Source organism: Nomascus leucogenys, chromosome 6, assembly GCF_006542625.1.
Source record: "Nomascus leucogenys isolate Asia chromosome 6, Asia_NLE_v1, whole genome shotgun sequence".
In the NCBI taxonomy this organism is placed as follows: domain Eukaryota; kingdom Metazoa; phylum Chordata; class Mammalia; order Primates; family Hylobatidae; genus Nomascus; species Nomascus leucogenys.
Window position 1 is genome coordinate 29,623,973 of NC_044386.1, and position 18,886 is coordinate 29,642,858.

The window sequence follows — 18,886 nt, forward strand, 5'->3', positions numbered from 1 at the left end:
AACGGGATACGTGTTTATTCTAGAAACTTAAGAAATTACAATTGAGAGGGAAGTTTTGAAAGATAGCATAAAAATCACCTAAGCCCAAGAGAAAAACCTCTGTTAATATTTTGGTCTGTATCATTTGAGTCTTGTGTGTACATGGGTGTGAATAAATATATAGTCCTGTGCTTTTTGTCTTTTTGCCAAAAAAAAAAAACAACCCACCGTGGTAGTCACCAGTACCTAACAACCTTTTTAAACCTCATACATCCACACAAAATAATATTTGAGCAGCCTGCTGGCCTCAGTAAGACTGCTCCTCAGCCCATGGGCCTGCCCTAGCAGGCTGTCCCTCGCACTGACAACTCTGGTGTCAGCACACCCGTAGCCTACTCTAGGAAACCGCACTGCTATCCTGCAGGCCCTTCTACACCCGACATCACTTGGAGAGGCTGCTGGGCCTTCCACCCCACGGATGTGCTGTCACGAGTCAGCCTTCCTCCCATGACTGGGCATTTCGAAGGTTTCCAGAGGAAAGGTGGTCTTGAAAGGCAACAACCAAAGGCTGCCTCAGTGTAACCTCATCCCCCTCAGATGAAGACCTTTTAAGTTACAGACTTTGCAATAAAGTCAAATTGCTAACATGAATTACCCGTTTAGGTTTATCCAGTGAGCAAATATGAAATTTATTTATTTTTGAGACGGATTCTTGCTCTGTCGCTCAGGCTGGATGGAGTACAGTGGCTTGATCTCGGCTCACTGCAACCTCCGCCTCCCAGGTTCAGGCAGTTCTTCTGCCTCAGCCTCCCGAGCAGGTGGGATTACAGACGTGCACCACCACACCCAGCTAATTTTTGTATTTTTAGTAGAGATGGGATTTCACCATGTTGGCCAGGCTGGTTTCGAACTCCTGACCTCAAGTGATCTGCCTGCCTCAGCATCGCAAAGTGCTGGGATGACATGCATGAGCTACCGCCCACGGCCTGAATATGAAATTTAAAAACAGACTTTAAATCCCCTCCTTTTGTATCATTGCTACTCCCCCCCCACCACCCCCACTACTGCCCATATTTGCTGTCACCAGAAGCAGGAACATTATGCTTAAGGGGGAGTTCAAAAAAGGTTGAGCCGAGAAGGAGAAGAGCACGTGGCTTTGAGTCTTGGCAGGCGCCTGGCCTTCCACAGTGGCCTGGAAAGCTAGTGCGGTCTCCATGGGGATCTCGACAATCCAGCCTTGTTATCGCCACGGGCTCTCCATGCAGAGGCCACATAGTCAGGGTTTAGGCGGTAGCATGGGCTGTGGAGCCAGCTTCCTGGGGCGACTGCTGGCTCTGCCACCTGTGAACTCTGACCTCAGGCACATCGCTTAACCACGCTGTTTCTCCGTCCTCATCCTTCCAATGCAGATGGTCACGGGACATGCCTCAGTGTTAGGAGGAAAATTAAATGTATGCAAAACTCTTAGCACAGTGTTAACTCCTTAATTATTGGAAAACCTCTTAGCACAGTGCTGAGTCCTAATAATTAGTTCTTAATTATTCACATAGCAAGGTTCAGGAGGTTAAAAAAATGCAATTAAGATGATTTTACCTGAGAGCTGTGGAACGAACATAATATTTGGGGAAGAGTTGGTTTGACTTAATTCTCAAACCAAGAGCTTTCATGGAACTTCATTTTTCACTCCACCCTCAGACCCATAGTTCCTAAGAAAATAGCTTTGTTCTTTTTGATGCCAGATTTTTTTTCCCTGTTGCAAGATGCTGTGTGTCTGAGGTGGAAGATTAGCCCAAGACTACGCAGGGCCTTATGAAGAGGCACTTTCAGGAGTGAGTGGCTGTTGGAAGCCACCTCCGAGATGACTTCCCACTGTCCACTGGCACACATCCCCTTGCCCTGCCACCTCCAAGATTTCAGGCTCTTTCTTGCTTCTCTGCTTTCATTCTGTTGCGTTTTTTTTTTTTTTTTTTTTGAGACGGAGTCTTGCTCTGTTGCCCAGGCTTGAAGGCAGTGGTGCAATCTCAGCTCACTGCTCTCTACCTCCTGGGTTCAAGTGATTCTCGTGCCTCAGCCTCCCAAGTAGCTGGGATTACAGGTGCGCGCCACCATGCCTGGCTAATTTTTGTATTTTTCATAGAGATAGGGTTTCACCACGTTGGCCAAGCTGGTCTTGAACTCCTGACCTCAAGTGATCTGCCTGCCTTGGCCTCCCAAAGTGCTGGGATTACAGGCGTGATCCACCACGCCCAGCCGCCTTTTTTTTTTTTTAATTTGACACATAATTGTACATACTTATGGAGCACAAAGTGGTACTTCAATACATGTATACATTGTGCAATGATTAAATCAGGGTAATTAGCGTATCCATCACATCAAATGTATCATGTCTTTGTGGTAGGAACATCCCAAATTCTCTCTTCTAGCTATTTCAATAAATGCAATACCTTATTATTATTATTTTTTTTTGAGACGGAGTCTTGCTCTGTTGCTCATGCTGGAATACAATGGCACAATCTTGGCTCACTGCAACTCTGCCTCCCAGGTTCAAGCGATTCTCCTGCCTCAGCCTCACAAGTAGCTGGGATTACAGGCATGTGCCACCACGCTCGGCTAATTTTTGTACTTTTAGTAGAGACGGGAATTTCACCATGTTGGCCAGGCTGGTCTCGAACTCTTGACCTCAGGTGATCCACCTGCCTCGGCCTCCCAAAGTGCTGGGATTACAGGTGTGAGCCACCATGCCCAGCCCTGTTGTTGTTGTTGTTGTTTTTAAACTCAAACTGCCTTGGCTATTCAGAGTCCTTTGTAGTTCCATGCACATTTTACAACTGTTTTTTTTTTTTCTATTTCTGTAAAAAATGTCATTGGAATTTTGGTAGGAATTGTACCGAATCTATAGAAGACTTTGGGTAGTATGGACATTTTAACGGTCCTCTTCCGTTGTCTTCCTCACCTTCCTCTTCCTCACTCTCTGGCCAAACTCCCCTTATCAGCCCCATTCAAGTCCCCACCTCCTCTGTCAAGGCTTCCTGGGATAATCTGGCTTCTCACTCTCCCACTCCTCTGAATTCGTCGAGACAGCCAGAGCTCGGTGTAGACCTGTATCCCAGCTTTCGTATTCTGTATGTTTTCCCTAGTTAGCCTCAGCCCCTGCACTAAAAAGGATGCCTCTTGAGCTCAGCACTTGGACTGTTTTACACTGAAGTACATCATTCATATCCCCCAGTGTGAGCCAAACCCACACATCACTGGCCAGATGCTGGGACTGAGAGGGCCACGAGGGCCTTGCTGCATCCACACAGGAGTAGGGAACCGAATAGAACAAGAGCCTGACGCCTGCGGCTTTGCCATCAGAGGGTGAATGGCATAAAGAGACCCAAGTGTGCAATGATTAAATCAGGGTAATTAGCATATCCATCACATCAAATGTATCATTTCTTTGTGGTAGGAACATCCGCCATCATAGAAATACCAAAAGAGAGAAAAATGGGCAGACGCAAATGTTTCTTCTGCTGGCTAATCTGAGTTCTCTTAGAGTGTCTAAAGCAGGGTGGTATTTGTTAGATGTGGGTACTCTATAATTTTAGAGAGAAAACCAGAAAGACAAGAAGGGCCTCCATTTAGGCCACAGAATGCCTTTTTTTTTTTTTTCCTGAGACGGAGTTTAACTCTTTTTGCCTAGGCTGCAGTGCAATGGCACGTTCTCGGCTCACTGCAACCTCCGCCTCCCAGGTTCAAGCGATTCTCCTGCCTCAGCCTCCCAAGTAGCTGGGATTACAGGTGCCCACCACCATGCCCAGCTAATTTTTTTTTTTTTTTTTTTTTTTTAGTGGAGATGGGGTTTCACCATGTTGGCCAGGCTGGTCTCAAACTCCTGACCTCAGGTGATCCAGCCGCCTTGGCCTCCCAAAGTGCTGGGATTACAGGGATGAGCCACCACGCCTGGCTTTCCGAAAAAGAAAAAAATACTTGAGATTGTTTATAATTTTCCAGTTTTTAATAATTGAGGGGCTGCTTTCTCATATTTTCCCTTTTATCTCCCCTACAACCTCTCCTGTGTATGTACCTTCTGTTTACATTCTCCACATAGAACTGGACAGTTCCTCAGACCTCATCTCTTCCCCAGGGAAGAAGGGGGCGGCTCATCCTGACCCCAGCAAGACCTCTGTAGACACAGGGCAATTCAGTCGGCCGGAGAATCCCAGCCAGCCTGCATCGCCCAGGGTCGCCAAATGCAAGGCCAGGTCTCCAGTCAGGCTCCCCCATGAGGGCAGCCCCTCCCCGGGGGAGAAAGCAGCGGCTTCCCCTGACTACAGCAAGACTCGATCAGCATCGGAAACCAGCACACCCCACAATACCAGGAAGGCAGCTGCCCTCAGGGGAGCGGGAGCTGGGGCAGAGGGAATGACACCAGCTGGTGCTGTCCTGCCAGGAGACCCCCTCACATCCCAGGAGCAGAGACAGGGAGCTCCAGGTAACCACAGTAAGGCTCTGGAAATGACAGGAATCCATGCACCTGAAAGCTCCCAGGAGCCTTCCCTGCTGGAGGGAGCAGATTCTGTATCCTCAAGGGCACCGCAGGCCAGCCTCTCCCTGCTGCCATCCACTGACAACACCAAAGAAGCATGTGGCCATGTCTTGGGGCACTGCTGCCCGGGGGGGAGTAGAGAGAGCCCTGCGACGGACATTGACAGCTTCATCAAGGAGTTGGATGCTTCTGCAGCGAGGTCTCCGTCTTCCCAGACGGGGGACAGTGGCTGTCAGGAGGGCAGTGCTCAGGGCCGCCCACCAGCCGGGGCTGGAGGTGGGAGCTCCTGCCGTGCCGAGCCAGTCCCGGGGGGCCAGACCTCCTCCCCGAGGAGGGCCTGGGCTGCTAGTGCCCCCCCTCACCCACAGTGGGCCTCCCAGCCTTCGGTTTTAGATTCAATTAATCCCGACAAACATTTTACTGTGAACAAAAACTTTCTGAGCAACTACTCTAGAAATTTTAGCAGTTTTCATGAAGACAGCACCTCCCTATCAGGCCTGGGTGACAGCACGGAGCCGTCTCTGTCATCCATGTATGGCGATGCTGAGGATTCTTCTTCTGACCCTGAGTCACTCACCGAAGCCCCACGAGCTTCCGCCAGGGATGGCTGGTCCCCTCCTCGTTCCCGTGTGTCTTTGCACAAGGAAGATCCTTCGGACTCAGAAGAGGAACAGATTGAGATTTGTTCCACAAATGGCTGCTCAAATCCACCCTCGAGTCCTGCTCATCTTCCCACCCAGGCTGCCATCTGTCCTGCCTCAGCCAAAGTCCTGTCATTAAAATACCGCACTCCGAGAGAATCGGTGGCCAGTCCCCGTGAGAAGGCTGCCTGCTTGCCAGGCTCACACACTTCAGGCCCAGACTCTTCCCAGCCATTTTCACTCTTGGAGATGAGCTCTCAGGAGCATGAAACTCATGCGGACATAAGCACTTCACAGAACCACAGGCCCTCGTGTGCAGAAGAAACCACGGAAGTCACCAGTGCTAGCTCAGCCATGGAAAACAGTCAGCTGTCTAAAGTAGCCAGGCATTTTCACAGTCCGCCCATCATTCTCAGCTCCCCTAACATGGTAAATGGCTTAGAACATGACCTGCTAGATGACGAAACCCTGAATCAATGCGAAAGTGCGGATGTCCCTAAGAATGGAGAATCTGTTTTGGAAAACCTCCACATCTCTGAAAGTCAAGACCTGGATGACTTGCTACAGAAACCAAAAATGATCGCTAGGAGGCCCATCATGGCCTGGTTTAAAGAAATAAATAAACATAACCAAGGCACACATTTGAAGAGCAAAACCGAGAAGGAACAATCTCTGATGCCTGCCAAAAGTCCCGACTCCAAGATTCAGATGGCGACTTCAAGCCAAAAAAAGGGTGTTGCTGTGCCTCATAGCCCTCCTCAGCCGAAAACAAATCTGGAAAATAAGGACCTGTCTAAGAAGACTCCGGCAGAGATGCTTCTGACTAATGGTCAGAAGCCAAAGTGTGGTCCGAAGCTGAAGAGGCTCAGCCTCAAGGGCAAGGCCAAAGTCAACTGTGAGGTCCCTGCTGCGAACGCCGTGAAGGTTGGGGGGACGGACCACAGGAAACCCTTGATCTCACCCCAGACCTCCCACAAAACACTTTCTAAGGTGGTGTCACAGCGGCTCCATGTAGCCGACCACGAGGACCCTGACAGAAACAACACAGGTGCTCCCAGGTCCCCCCAGTGTGTTCTGGAAAGCAAGCCACCTCTTGCCACCTCTGGGCCAGTGAAACCCTCGGTGTCTGACACAAGCATCAGGACATTCGTCTCGCCCCTGGCCCCTCCCAAGCCTCTTCCTGAGCAAGGCATGTGGAGCAGGTTCCACGTGGCTGTCCTCTCTGAACCCGACAGAGGTTGCCCAGCCACTCCTAAATCTCCTAAGTGTAGAGCAGAGGGCAGGGCGCCCCGTGCTGACTCTGGGCCGGTGAGTCCCGCAGCATCTAGGAACAGCATGTCCGTGGCAGGGAACAGACAGAGCGAGCCGCGCCTGGCCAGCCACGTGGACTCGGCAGCAGACACAACCCAACCCAGGCCGACTGGCGAAAAAGGAGGCAACATAATGGCCAGCGATCGCCTCGAAAGAACAAACCAGCTGAAAATCGTGGAGATTTCTGCTGAAACAGTGTCAAAGACTGTATGTGGTAACAAGCCAGCTGAAAGTGACAGACGGGGAGGGTGCTTGGCCCAGGGCAACTGTCTGGAGAAGAGTGAAATCAGGCTTTGTCACCAGGTCGCAGAATCATCCACAAGTCATCCATCCTCCCTCCCGTCTCATGCCTCCCAGGCAGAGCAGGAAATGTCACGATCATTCAGCGTGGCGAAACTGGCGTCCTCCTCCTCCTCCTCCCCTCAAACGCCCATTAGAAAGGCAGATTCCTCCCAGGGAAAATCAAGCCTGATGTCAGACTCCCTAGGGGTGCCCAGAAACAGCATTCCAGGGGGCCCCTCGGGGGAGGACCATCTCTACTTCACCCCAAGGCCAGCAACCAGGACCTACTCCATGCCAGCCCAGTTCTCAAGCCATTTTGGACGGGAGGGTCACCCCCCACACAGCCTGGGTCGCTCTCCTCGGGACAGCCAGGTCCCTGTGACAAGCAGTGTTGTCCCCGAGGCAAAGGCATCCAGAGGTGGTCTTCCCAGCCTGGCTAACGGACAGGGCATATATAGTGTAAAGCCACTGCTGGAAACATCGAGGAATCTTCCAGCCACAGATGAAGGGGATATCATTTCAGTCCAGGAGACGAGCTGCCTAGTCACAGACAAAATCAAAGTCACCAGACGACACTACTGCTATGAGCAGAACTGGCCCCACGAATCTACCTCATTTTTCTCTGTGAAGCAGCGGATCAAGTCTTTTGAGAACCTGGCCAATGCTGACCGGCCTGTAGCCAAGTCCGGGGCTTCCCCATTTTTGTCGGTGAGCTCCAAGCCTCCCATTGGGAGGCGGTCTTCCGGCAGCATTGTTTCCGGGAGCCTGGGCCACCCAGGTGACGCAGCAGCAAGGTTGTTGAGACGCAGCTTGAGTTCCTGCAGCGAAAACCAAAGTGAAGCCGGCACCCTCCTGCCCCAGATGGCTAAGTCTCCCTCAAGCATGATGCTGACCATCTCTCGGCAGAACCCACCAGAGACCAGTAGCAAGGGCTCTGATTCGGAACTAAAGAAATCACTTGGTCCTTTGGGAATTCCCACCCCAACGATGACCCCGGCTTCTCCCGTTAAGAGGAACAAGTCCTCTGTGCGCCACACGCAACCCTCGCCCGTGTCCCGCTCCAAGCTCCAGGAGCTGAGAGCCTTGAGCATGCCTGACCTTGACAAGCTCTGCAGTGAGGATTACTCAGCAGGGCCGAGTGCCGTGCTCTTCAAAACTGAGCTGGAGATCACCCCCAGGAGGTCACCCGGCCCTCCTGCTGGAGGCGTTTCGTGTCCCGAGAAGGGCGGGAACAGGGCCTGTCCAGGAGGAAGTGGCCCTAAAACCAGTGCTGCTGAGACACCCAGTTCAGCCAGTGATATGGGTGAAGCTGCCCAGGATCTGCCTTTTAGAAGAAGCTGGTCAGTTAAGTAAGTATCTGCCCCCCACTTTTATCTCAGATAAACTTGTTTCATTTTGGAATAGTTTTATAGAAAAGTTGCAAAGATAATGCAGAGTTCCCACTTACTGTTTTTTTTTTTTTGAGATGGAGTCTCGCTCCATTGCCCAGGTTGGAGTACAATGGCGTGAGCTCGGCTCACTGCAAACTCCGCCTTCCGGGTTCAAGTGATTCTCCTGCCTCAGCCTCCTGAGTAGCTGGGATTACAGACACCCGCCACCATGCCTGGCTAAGTTTTGTATTTTTAATAGAGATGGGGTTTCACCACGTTGGTCAGGCTGGTCTCAAACTCCTAACCTCATGATCCGCCTGCCTCGGCCTCCCAAAGTGCTGGGATTATAGGCGTGAGCCACTGTGCCCAGCTCCCACTTACTTCTTACCCACTCTTCTTAGTGTTCACATCTCTCATAACCACGGTCCATTTGTCAAAGTAAGAAATTAATGTTGGAACAACACCATTAACTACAGACTTCATTCAGATTTTGCTGAATAAATTCTGCTAATACCGTTTTTCTGTTCCAGGATCCAGGATACCACATTGCATTTTAGCTCCCTTGGTTTTTAATATCACTGCTGGAAAAAGTAAAAGTGCCTGCAGGGAAACATGTTTACCAAAGTCTTGCTCTGAGGAGAGGCTTCTAGAGGACATGGCACTTAAGCAAAAGCAACATGAGAGGGGGGTGCAGGGGAAAAGAGAGCACAGCACAGAGGGGAGTTTGGACCTTTGGAGGTAGCTGGAGTTAAACAGAGAATTTCTAACATATTTTAAAATATTTCACTTGAGGTCAGGCGTGGTGGCTCACGCCTGTAATCCCAGCACTTTAGGAGGCAAAGCCGGGCGGATCACTTAAGGTGAGGAGTTCAAGACCAGCCTGGCCAACATGGTGAAACCCCATCTCTACTAAAAATATAAAAATTAGCTGGGTGTGGTGGCAGGCGCCTGTAATCCCAGCTACTCAGGAGGCTGAGGCAGGAGAATCGCTTGAACCCAGGAGGCTGATGTTGCAGCGAGCTGAGATTGTATCACTGCACTCCAGCCTGGGCAACAGAATAAGACTCAATCTCAAAAAAAAAAAAAAAAAAAAAAAAAAAAGCCAGGCCCAGTGGCTCAGGCCTATAATCCCAGCACTTTGGGAGACCGAGGCAGGCAGATCACTTGAGGTTAGGAGTTCAAGACCAGCCTGGCCAATATGGTGAAAGCTATCTCTACTAAAAATACAAAAATTAGCCAGGTGTGGTGGCGGGTGCCTGTAATCCCAGCTACTTGGGAGGCTGAGGCACGAGAATAGCTTGAACCCAGGAGGTAGAGGTTGCAGTGAGCTGAGATCATGCCAGTGCACTCCAGCCTGGGTGACAGAGCTAGACTCCATCTCAAAAACAATAAAAATAAAAATATTTCACTTGAACCTATGTATTGAATATTTTAAAATATGTCAGAAGTGTGCTGTTAAGCTCCAGCATTGGTCCCATAACTTCTTGAGGGGATCTCTGAATTCATAGCAGTTCCCCTTGCCATTGGCAGTGAATGACATTTCTGTTCAGCACTCAGGATTTATTCTTCCATTAGTTTGGAATGGAAGTTGTGACCAAAAGAGAGCAGAAAATACCTGCAATATAGTAGAAAGGAGATCATTTTAAATGCATTCTTATAAAATGAAGAAATTGCTTTTTTCTTTAATGTTCTTCAAATATATTTATATTATTTAGTTTGGATCAACTTCTAATCTCAGCGGGGGACCAGCAAAGATTACAGTCTGTTTTATCGTCAGTGGGGTCGAAATCTACCATCCTAACTCTCATTCAGGAAGCGAAAGCACAATCAGAGGTGAGTGAAACACAGAAAGCTCAGGAACATGAACTGCGGCTGCATGAGTGCCCGGGTATGTGCCACCCACCCAGAGAGCCGAGGAGAGCCCGCCCCAAGTCCTGGAGAGGGAGGACTGCCTTGGGTTGCGAGGTTCACAGCTCAGTCTGACTTAGGCCTCACGTGCTGCTAGCCAGCTTCAGAAGCTAGACCTTGTCTTCAGTGTTCAGGTGCCAGATGGGTGTCACTGCTGTTTTCATCCCCCAAGTAGCAACTAGTTACCATTCTTCCAACTCCTATGTGTGGAGTTTGTTTGCAGAGAGTCCTCAAAGCAGAGTGAGGCATCTCGGAAATATTGCAGAATGACCTCAAGTACCTCTTGCCACCTAACTGGACATAAACCAGTCAAGGGAGCCACCTGCTGGTGAGAGAAGAGTTACATTGGTGTAGTCCCGCCCTTGCCCTGAAACAGGGTGGACCCTTGAACAACATGAGGGTTGGGGCACTGACCTTCGTGCAGTGGAAAATCCACATATAACTTTTTACTCCCCCAAAAACTTAACTACTAACAACCTACCGTTGACCGGAAACCTTACCAATAACATAAACAGTCAATTAACACAAGTTTTGTCGGTTATATGTATTATATACTGTCTTCTTACAACAACGTAAGTTAGAGATAATAGAACGTTATTAAGAAAATCCTAAGAGGCCAGGTGCAGTGGCTTACACCTGTAATCCCGGAACTTTGGGAGGCCGAGGCGGGCAGATCACTTGAGGTCAGGAGTTCAAGACTAGCCTGGCCAATATGGTGAAACCCTGTCTCTACTAAAAATACAAAAATTAGCTGGGCATGGTGGTGGGTGCCTGTAGTCTCAGCTACTTAGGAGGCTGAGGCAAGAGGATTGCTTGAACTTGGGAGGCAGAGGTTGACATGAGCTAAGATTGCACCACTGCATTCCAGCCTGGGTGACAGAGCAAGACTTCATCTCAATTAAAAAAAAAAAAAGTCAGAAAGTGTATTTACTATTCATTAAGTGGAGTGGCTCATCATAAAGGGCTTCATCCTTGTCATCTTCACACTGAGTAGGCTGAGAAGGAGGGAGGGGTTGGTCTTGCTGTCTCAAGGATAAAGAGGCAGAAGAAACCCCGAGTGTGAGTGGACCTGTGCAGTTTGAGCCCGTGTTGTTCAAACGTCACCTGTAGAAGAGCATCTGAACCCTGGAGTACAAGGAATTACAAATAAAATCTTTCAGTAAATCAGTTGTGACAATAAACATTGACAGAAGAAACCATAGGTTCACATCTGGGATACTAATCTGAAGATCAATTTCTTGGGGCTATACATAGAGATTTGAACCCTAGTGAATGAATATTTTCTATTTAGAGAAATAAATATGAATGTTTCTTTAGTGGTAGTATACCTGGGTCACTGAAGTCATCTAAGAATGCTGTTCCAGAAATTCAAATATAGAGGGGCGTGTGGTTTCTCAGCCAACGACCAGCCTTGGCACCTAGTAAGGAGTTGGCCAGGATGTGAGGAGAGAGGTTGGAATAGAGGAGACCAGTCCCTTCTGGTTCTACTCCCTTATGATTCTCAGCCGCTGGTTTGGGTCTGTGCAGTTAAGAAATGCCTTGACAGGAGGATCATTTGAGGCCAGGAGTTCGAGACCAGCCTCATCAACATAGACCCTCATCTCTCAAAAAAAAAAAAAAAAAAAAAAAAAGATTAAATTTAAAAAATTAGCCAGGTGTGGTGGTATATTCCTGTAGTCCTACCTACATGGGAATCTGAAGCAGGAGTATCACTTGGGCCCAGCAGTTTGAGGCTCAGTGCGCTATGATCGTGCCACTGCACTCCAGCCTGGGTGACAGAGCAAGACCCTGTCTCTAAAAGAAAAACAAAATGTCTTGAGATGCTAAGCACTTCTGCTTTCAGTAAAAAGGAATAGCCCCGCATCTCTCTTCCTCCTCCCACTTGTTATTACAATAAGGAAGGATTTCATGTGTGAAAGTCTCACTCTGTGACCACCAGTCAAGGGGGCACAGGTGGGGTCACACGTTGCGAGGCCCCCTTTGCCCCAGATATTCTAGTGTTGGATGAAATGTCAGAGGAGAAGACCAGACTCTCCAGCCAACCACAAGCAACATGTACATCTTCAGGGACCTCAAACAAAGCAGTGTGGCCAGCATGCCACAGTGCTGCCCGAGGGAGGCTTATTCTAGGGCCTTCCTCACCCCCTACTACTCACGCTCACCACGAGGCAAGGTTGTGGTTTGGTTTGAAGATCATTCCTATTTATCAGAACACGGCGTTCTTTTCCCTTTCTTATTTTCTCACTGTCTTCAGAGAGGAGCATTGAGCAGGGCTATCCTTACTCTGCCATCCTCAGTCTAGAAGTTTCCTGCCTTTTTCCATTGAGTATGGTTTGCAGGTACTAAAAATAGAACTGCACAAAAATATTTTTTGTGTCCTTGGCAGTGCTGTGAGAGATTTGAGGCTTCGAGGCTGAAAACAAACCCTGGCCTCCTGACTTCAACACACCCAAACCTTGGAGAGCTCTTGATGGGTGATCTGGCCACCCTGAGACTGTGCTGAGGCGCTCAGAGGCAAAATTTGGCCCAACAATCAGCTTCTACCATATCTGTGTCCTTAAACACCACTGGAAAAAATGTGAATACATTGAAATTTTTGTGATTTAACTTGTCCTGGAATGCAGGAGGGCCTCATTTTTATTTTTATTTTTTTTGAGGTGGAGTCTTGCTCTGTTGCCCAGGCTGGAATGCAGTGGCGCAGTCTCAGCTCACTGCAAGCTCCACCTCCTGGGTTCACGCCATTCTCCTGCCTCAGCCTCCCGAGTAGCTGGGACTACAGGGACCCGCCACCATGCCCCGGCTATTTTTTTGTGTGTGTATTTTTAGTAGAGACGGGGTTTCACTGTGTTAGCCAGGATGGTCTCCATCTCCTGATCCTTTGATTCGCCCGCCTCAGCCTCCCAAAGTGCTGGGATTACAGGCGTGAGCCACTGCACCCAGCCTAGGAGGGCCTCATTTTCAAATATTGTCTCTTTGCTCCCGTAAGACATTTAAATATCTGAGTCCCGTATTCCCATTTTGTTTGGAAAGCTTAGTCAATCTCTTTCTCCCCATCGATCCGTGTGTGAGCACACATATGGTTGAAAGTGCCCATGAAGTCAACCTCCTAACTCTCCCAAAAGTTCTGCAGGACAGTCTCGGTTTTGGTTTGAGTGAACTTTGGGGGTTTTTTGAAACAGAGCCTCACTCCGTCACCCAGGCTGGAGTGCACTGGCATGATCTCCACTCACTGCAACCTCTGCCCACTGGGTTCAAGCGATTCTCCTGCCTCATCCTCCCAAATAGCTGGAATTACAGGTGTCCGCCACCATGCCTGGCTAATTTTTGTATTTTTCAGTAGAGACGGGGTTTCGCCATGTTGACCAGGCTGGTCTCGAACTCCTGACCTGAGGTGATCCACCCGCCTTGGCCTCCCAAAGCACTGGGATTACAGGCGTGAGCCACTGCACCTAGCTATGCTATTTTGTGGCATCAATTAATTAATTGCATCTGAAATCCAATGATGGGGAGGGAGATGTAGAAAACATGGCCTTGATATGCTCTTATCCTGCCTCTTGCCACTGGCGTTTATCTTTCTGCTGTTGCCAGGACTGGCTTTGCTAAATTGTAGACTTAAAGAATTATAGAATAAAGGATTCCCATTGTGATCAAATTATGTACTATGATTTTTTTTTTTTTTTTTTTTTTTTGAGACAAGGTCTCACTCTGTCAGTCACCCAGGCTGAAGTGTGGTGGCGTGATCATGGCTCACTGCAGCCGTGACCTTCTGGGCTTAGGTAATCCTCCCACCTCAGCCTCTTGAGTAGCTGGGACTACAAGTGTGCACCACCACACCTGGCTAATTTTTGTAGAGACAGGGTTTTGCCACATTGCCCAGGCTGGTCTCGAACTCTTGGGCTCAAGAGATCTGCCTCCCTCGGCTTCCCAGAGTGTTGGGATTACAGGCAAGAGCCACCACGCCTGGCTGAGAGTCAAAGAAAGAACCTTTAGGGTCTGCAGTGAAAAGCCCTTCCAAGAGGACTGACATCAGAGCTTCCTTACTCTTGGCACAAGGGGATATGTTTTTCTTTCTTTCTTAATTTTTTGCAGCTCCAGCTCAAAGGATAATTTTTGTTTGTTTTCACTAGAATAAAGAAGATGTTTGCTTCATAGTCTTGAATAGAAAAGAAGGCTCAGGTCTGGGATTCAGTGTGGCAGGAGGGACAGACGTGGAGCCAAAATCAATCACGGTAAGTGACAAAGTCATTAGGCTCTCGGGAAAATCCCCCCTTAAGCAGCCTCAGAATGTGATCAGGGCACAAATTCCAGTCAGCGGGTTCAGAGATTGCTGGGTTTCATTCCCAGCTACCAACATAAAAAGGGAGAAGTGGGAGAAGTAGTATGTAAGGTTTTCGTTGACAAAAGACAAGCATTTGTAACACAGAGCTGACATGTATAGGCCATTTCCAATCCCTATAAACACAATTCGCTATAGCCTTATAATTTACCTAAATATTTTAAGCAGTAGAAAGAATCAACTGGCCAAACTTGTGTTTATACAATTACTCCTTTCTCAAAAGCAGTCACTCAAAATTTTACATCATTCAAAAGCCTTCAGGACCATCCAGAGGGTCACCTTCACTGCACGAGCCCAGGCCTCGTTCATCTTCGTATTCCCATTGCCTCCTGGATGCCAGGCCCACGTCAGACACTCACAAGAAGTTGAGATAAAAAATAAATGTGTGGAGACACTGGCATTGACATTTGTGATCCCTCCCCCGCACTGAATGTATGTTTTTTTTTTATAAAGCAAGTATCTACCTTAGAAAGTTCCTTTACTGCAAGACCCGGCACGGTGGCTCACGCCTGTAATCCCAGCACTTTGGGAGATCGAGGCGGGTGGATCACCTGAGGTCAGGAGTTTGAGACCAGCATGGCCAACATGGTGAAACCCCGTCTCTCCCAACAATACAAAAATTAACCTGGCATAGTGGTGTGTGCCTATAATCCCAGCTACTCAGGAGGCTGAGGCAGGAGAATTGCTTGAACCTGGGAGGCCGAGATTGCACCACTGTACTCCAGCCTGGGTGACAGAGCGAGACTCCCTCTCAAAAAATAAAAAAAAGAACGTTCCTTTACTACAGATACGGAGTTAGTTAGTTACTGTCTCCCTTCTACTGGAAATCATAAGTGGATCTGGTTTTTGTTCCCTTTTCCTTTCCTTGTCCCAGGTCCACAGGGTGTTTTCTCAGGGGGCGGCTTCTCAGGAAGGGACTATGAACCGAGGGGATTTCCTTCTGTCAGTCAACGGCACCTCATTGGCTGGCTTAGCCCACGGGAATGTCCTGAAGGTTCTGCACCAGGCACAGCTGCACAAAGATGCCCTCGTGGTCATCAAGAAAGGGATGGATCAGCCCAGGCCCTCTGCCCGGCAGGAGCCTCCCACAGCCAATGGGAAGGGTTTGCTGTCCAGAAAGACCATCTCCCTGGAGGCTGGCATTGGTAAGATGATCATTTCTACAACCAGCAGGCTGTGAGCTACTGCAGAAAGAGGACGTTCTGGTTGAACACGAAGGAAAATAACAGCTAACTTCTAGGTCTGAAAAATTAAATGTAGCGAAGTCTAGGGTGTTTGGATGCTTCTTACAAAAGCAGTATTACAAATAAATTAGAAAAAAATTAGAAAACTAGAAAACTTCCCCCAGTAGTTCAAGCTATACTGTGGAAAATTTAAAACGACTGCGTAACAGTTTCCCTAAGTGTCCTAAGAAGGAATCTCTTTTATATTCACACCCTCTTGTTAGGACTGGTAAGGAAAACAGGAAACTATGTGATGGGGCAAGCAGTGTTGAAGGAGAAATTCCAGAACTAAGATTTATTCTTGGGAAACAGCAAGGTTGTATTCTTTCCTGGTTTAGAAGAACAGACGGAAATGAGGGGGCAAGAGTGTTTTGTGTCTGAAAACAGAAACTGCAGTCTTAGTCAACCAAGAAGAACTCACTGGAAGAGGTTTAGAAACAGATTTTCTATGTTCCGTCCATATTCAGAGCCTCAGAACCACGTGCAGTGTCTGTTTCTGCAGTGCGGGCTGTTTAATGCCCTGTTAAGTACTGCAGACGTCTGGAGTGCCGTTCATCTTGGCATTCAGGGGGGATGTATTTTTTTAGTCGAGAGGGCAAAGCAGAGGGTATGGGTTGGGCATTGCCTTCTGGGAGGGGCCTTTTGTTCCTTCTCCACATCCCTCCCTGATAAGGGTAGCTGGATTCCTTTCTACAACTTGGCTTCCTTGTGGCCTGAGCTGTTTGTAATCCTTGCTGAAAATGGCTCCGATTCCATTTAACAAATGAGAAACACTTCTTGTCCAGATGCCTCCATGGTCCCCAGTCTTCCTTCTGTGTCATTTCACTTTCCCTCTTCCAGAGGGCTGAGGCCCTCCTCAATACAGGGAAGCACCTTGGTCATCAGATCTTTTCATGCTTGCCTTTGCCCCAGAACTGTCTCGACCGCTTGGTGGATTTTCAGTGGGATCCTTGTAAACTGTCAAAGGAAACCACTTCATCCTCACAGCTGCCAGTTTTTAAACCCCGTGAACTCAGATCTGGATGGTCCTTCTGTCATTTATAATCACTCAGTATTCCTGCAGCAACTTCAGGGCCTCTGGCCTTGAAGCAGACCCTGCAGAGCTATCAAATGCTGAGCACCTGGAGGGCTTAACCTTGCTCAGTTTCCTGTTCTTTAGTCTCCCTAACCCAGGTCTACCCGGTCCTATGCAACTATATTCCTTACCATACACTGATAGCGTCCAACTGGGGGCCTGGTGCAGTAAGCTGCACGGTAGAGACACTGGGACGCTTTTAAATTCCTGATGCCCAGGATATTCCCAGCTCAATTAAATCAGAAATGCCGCAGTGGGGGCCAGACACCGTTTCACGTTCCCAGGTGACTCCAGTATGCAGCCAGACTCAAGCCACTGCAATAGACCCATTTTCCTGTTGAAAAATCATGCTCCCCCCAGTGTTAGTAAATGTCCTTCAGACCCTGTGGAGTGGCCTTCTTTAAACCACGACAATGGACCGGAATTTATGTCCAGAGGAGACAATGCTAGCTTGGCTTCAGCCCTAGTGAACACAGGAAGCAGGCAGTTTAATCCATCTGTGGTCCTTCCTCTGCCTCCCAATTAACTAAGTGTGCCTTTGCAGTCAACTCTGATGTCCTTGGCTGACAGGCAGGCAAGGGAGGGAAGTACAAGGCAAGTTTTCAATCCTGATTCAAACCCAGCCCACCTTCCTGAAACCACACAGAGCTGGCATCACCATGGAAACGCGTCTCCTCACAGTGGAGCAAGATACCAGTGGCAGCAGCGAGTGTGTCTGTGAAGACAGCCATAGCCAGGGGCAGGGTTTCCCTTTGCAGGAGCAGGAGTGGCAGGAGCGGGGAGGCAGGAAGCTCTCTGGGTTCCTGGGGGCTTTGGAGTCCATTCTAACAGTCTCACATGAGGCTGGGCATTTTGGTGCTGCCAAGTCTTGGTACCAGAGGGTGATGTTCTGCTGCCATTAGCAGCCAGGGTTGGCAGAGGATCAAATTTGGAGTCCCCAGGTGTGACTTCAGTCCTCACTGAGAAGTGCACAGCCAGTGTGGGGGGCTTAACAAGAGCGCTTTGCCTTCTGGGGATTTCTGCTTGGCACAAAAGCATTCACCAATGCTTGCAGAAAACACAGAACAAAGGATGCAAGTACAGCAGCAACACAGCCAGGAGGGCAGCCCCAGAGGTGGGAGGCCAACAGTGCTACTGGGCTCAAGTGCTGTTATAGGTACCCCAGGGTAGATGGGACTTGAGGGTGCCAGAAGTACATGGGGCTGGAGGCGATGCATCCTCGGGGACTTGGACAGGCAGCATGATGAACAACTCCGTCATTTTTATCTTGGCGCACGCTGTCGCTGCAGGGAGAAGTGTGGCTGTACACGATGCTCTGTGTGTTGAAGTGCTGAAGACCTCGGCTGGGCTGGGACTGAGTCTGGATGGGGGAAAATCATCTGTGACGGGAGATGGGCCCTTGGTCATTAAAAGAGTGTACAAAGGTAATGTCCTAGACAACTCAGTCAGTCTTCTCTCACCTGTCATCTTTCCATGGATGTCTCAATGAAAAAAGTGCCTTCAATTTAGAAATCAAATTTGTTTTTAAAAATCTGAACCGTTTTTAATGCTTTGTGACATACAAGGTTTATTCTGTATGGACACGTATTAACTCATGCCATCCACGTGGCAACCCTATCGGGTGGGTGTCATCATTATCCCCATTTTACAAAGGGAGAAACTAAGTGGTCACACAGCTGTAAGTGGCAGAACCAGGCTCCAGCCCAGGCAGTCTGGCCCCAGAGCCTCTGTCCCTGACCCCTGTACTGCAGCTGTTCCTTACTCCGGGCCTCTCTCTCTCATGTGAACACACCACACTAAGTAACACCACTAGACTTGCCAGTCAGGAGTACTTAATGCTGGCCAAGATCTCATTGACTTAAAATACTAGACTTGTAAATGCTAGACTGCAAGAAAGGAATACAGTCCAAGCATAGCTTTTGTAGGAAAAAAAAGATGGGGGTAGACATTATTGAAATGCTTGGTAAATAGACATCTCTTCATCAACTTGCATAATTCATTTTTTGGTCTTGGGCAGTTTTTCAAAATCTTAAATATTAACAACTCATAATTGTACTAATAATATTAACAGTATAATTGCATGAACAATATCGATATGTAATTATACTTGCAAATAGAAACCCATTTAAAGTTACAGTATGTAACAGAATAAGTGGGTCAGCAAGTAACAAGGTCAATTCTTCTTAGCTAAGGATTGTTGTTTCTTTAAATGACCATCTAGTTAATGACCTTG

The 18,886-nt window shown here is 48.5% G+C and overlaps 1 protein-coding gene across 5 annotated transcripts in view; it reads left to right on the forward strand.

Annotated features, from left to right (window-relative positions):
* Positions 1 to 18,886, forward strand: part of PDZD2 (PDZ domain containing 2) — a 470,684-nt gene that overhangs the window by 442,420 nt on the left and 9,378 nt on the right. For 4 of the 5 annotated variants that reach the window (XM_030813944.1, XM_030813946.1, XM_030813947.1 and 1 more), the window contains 5 exons: positions 4,070 to 8,090; positions 9,827 to 9,944; positions 14,147 to 14,248; positions 15,230 to 15,500; positions 17,943 to 18,077. In XM_030813944.1, coding sequence (XP_030669804.1) covers positions 4,070 to 8,090; positions 9,827 to 9,944; positions 14,147 to 14,248; positions 15,230 to 15,500; positions 17,943 to 18,077 — 4,647 coding nt within the window. The remainder of the gene's footprint in view (positions 1 to 4,069; positions 8,091 to 9,826; positions 9,945 to 14,146; positions 14,249 to 15,229; positions 15,501 to 17,942; positions 18,078 to 18,886) is intronic. The other variant, XM_030813945.1, reaches the window with a different exon arrangement.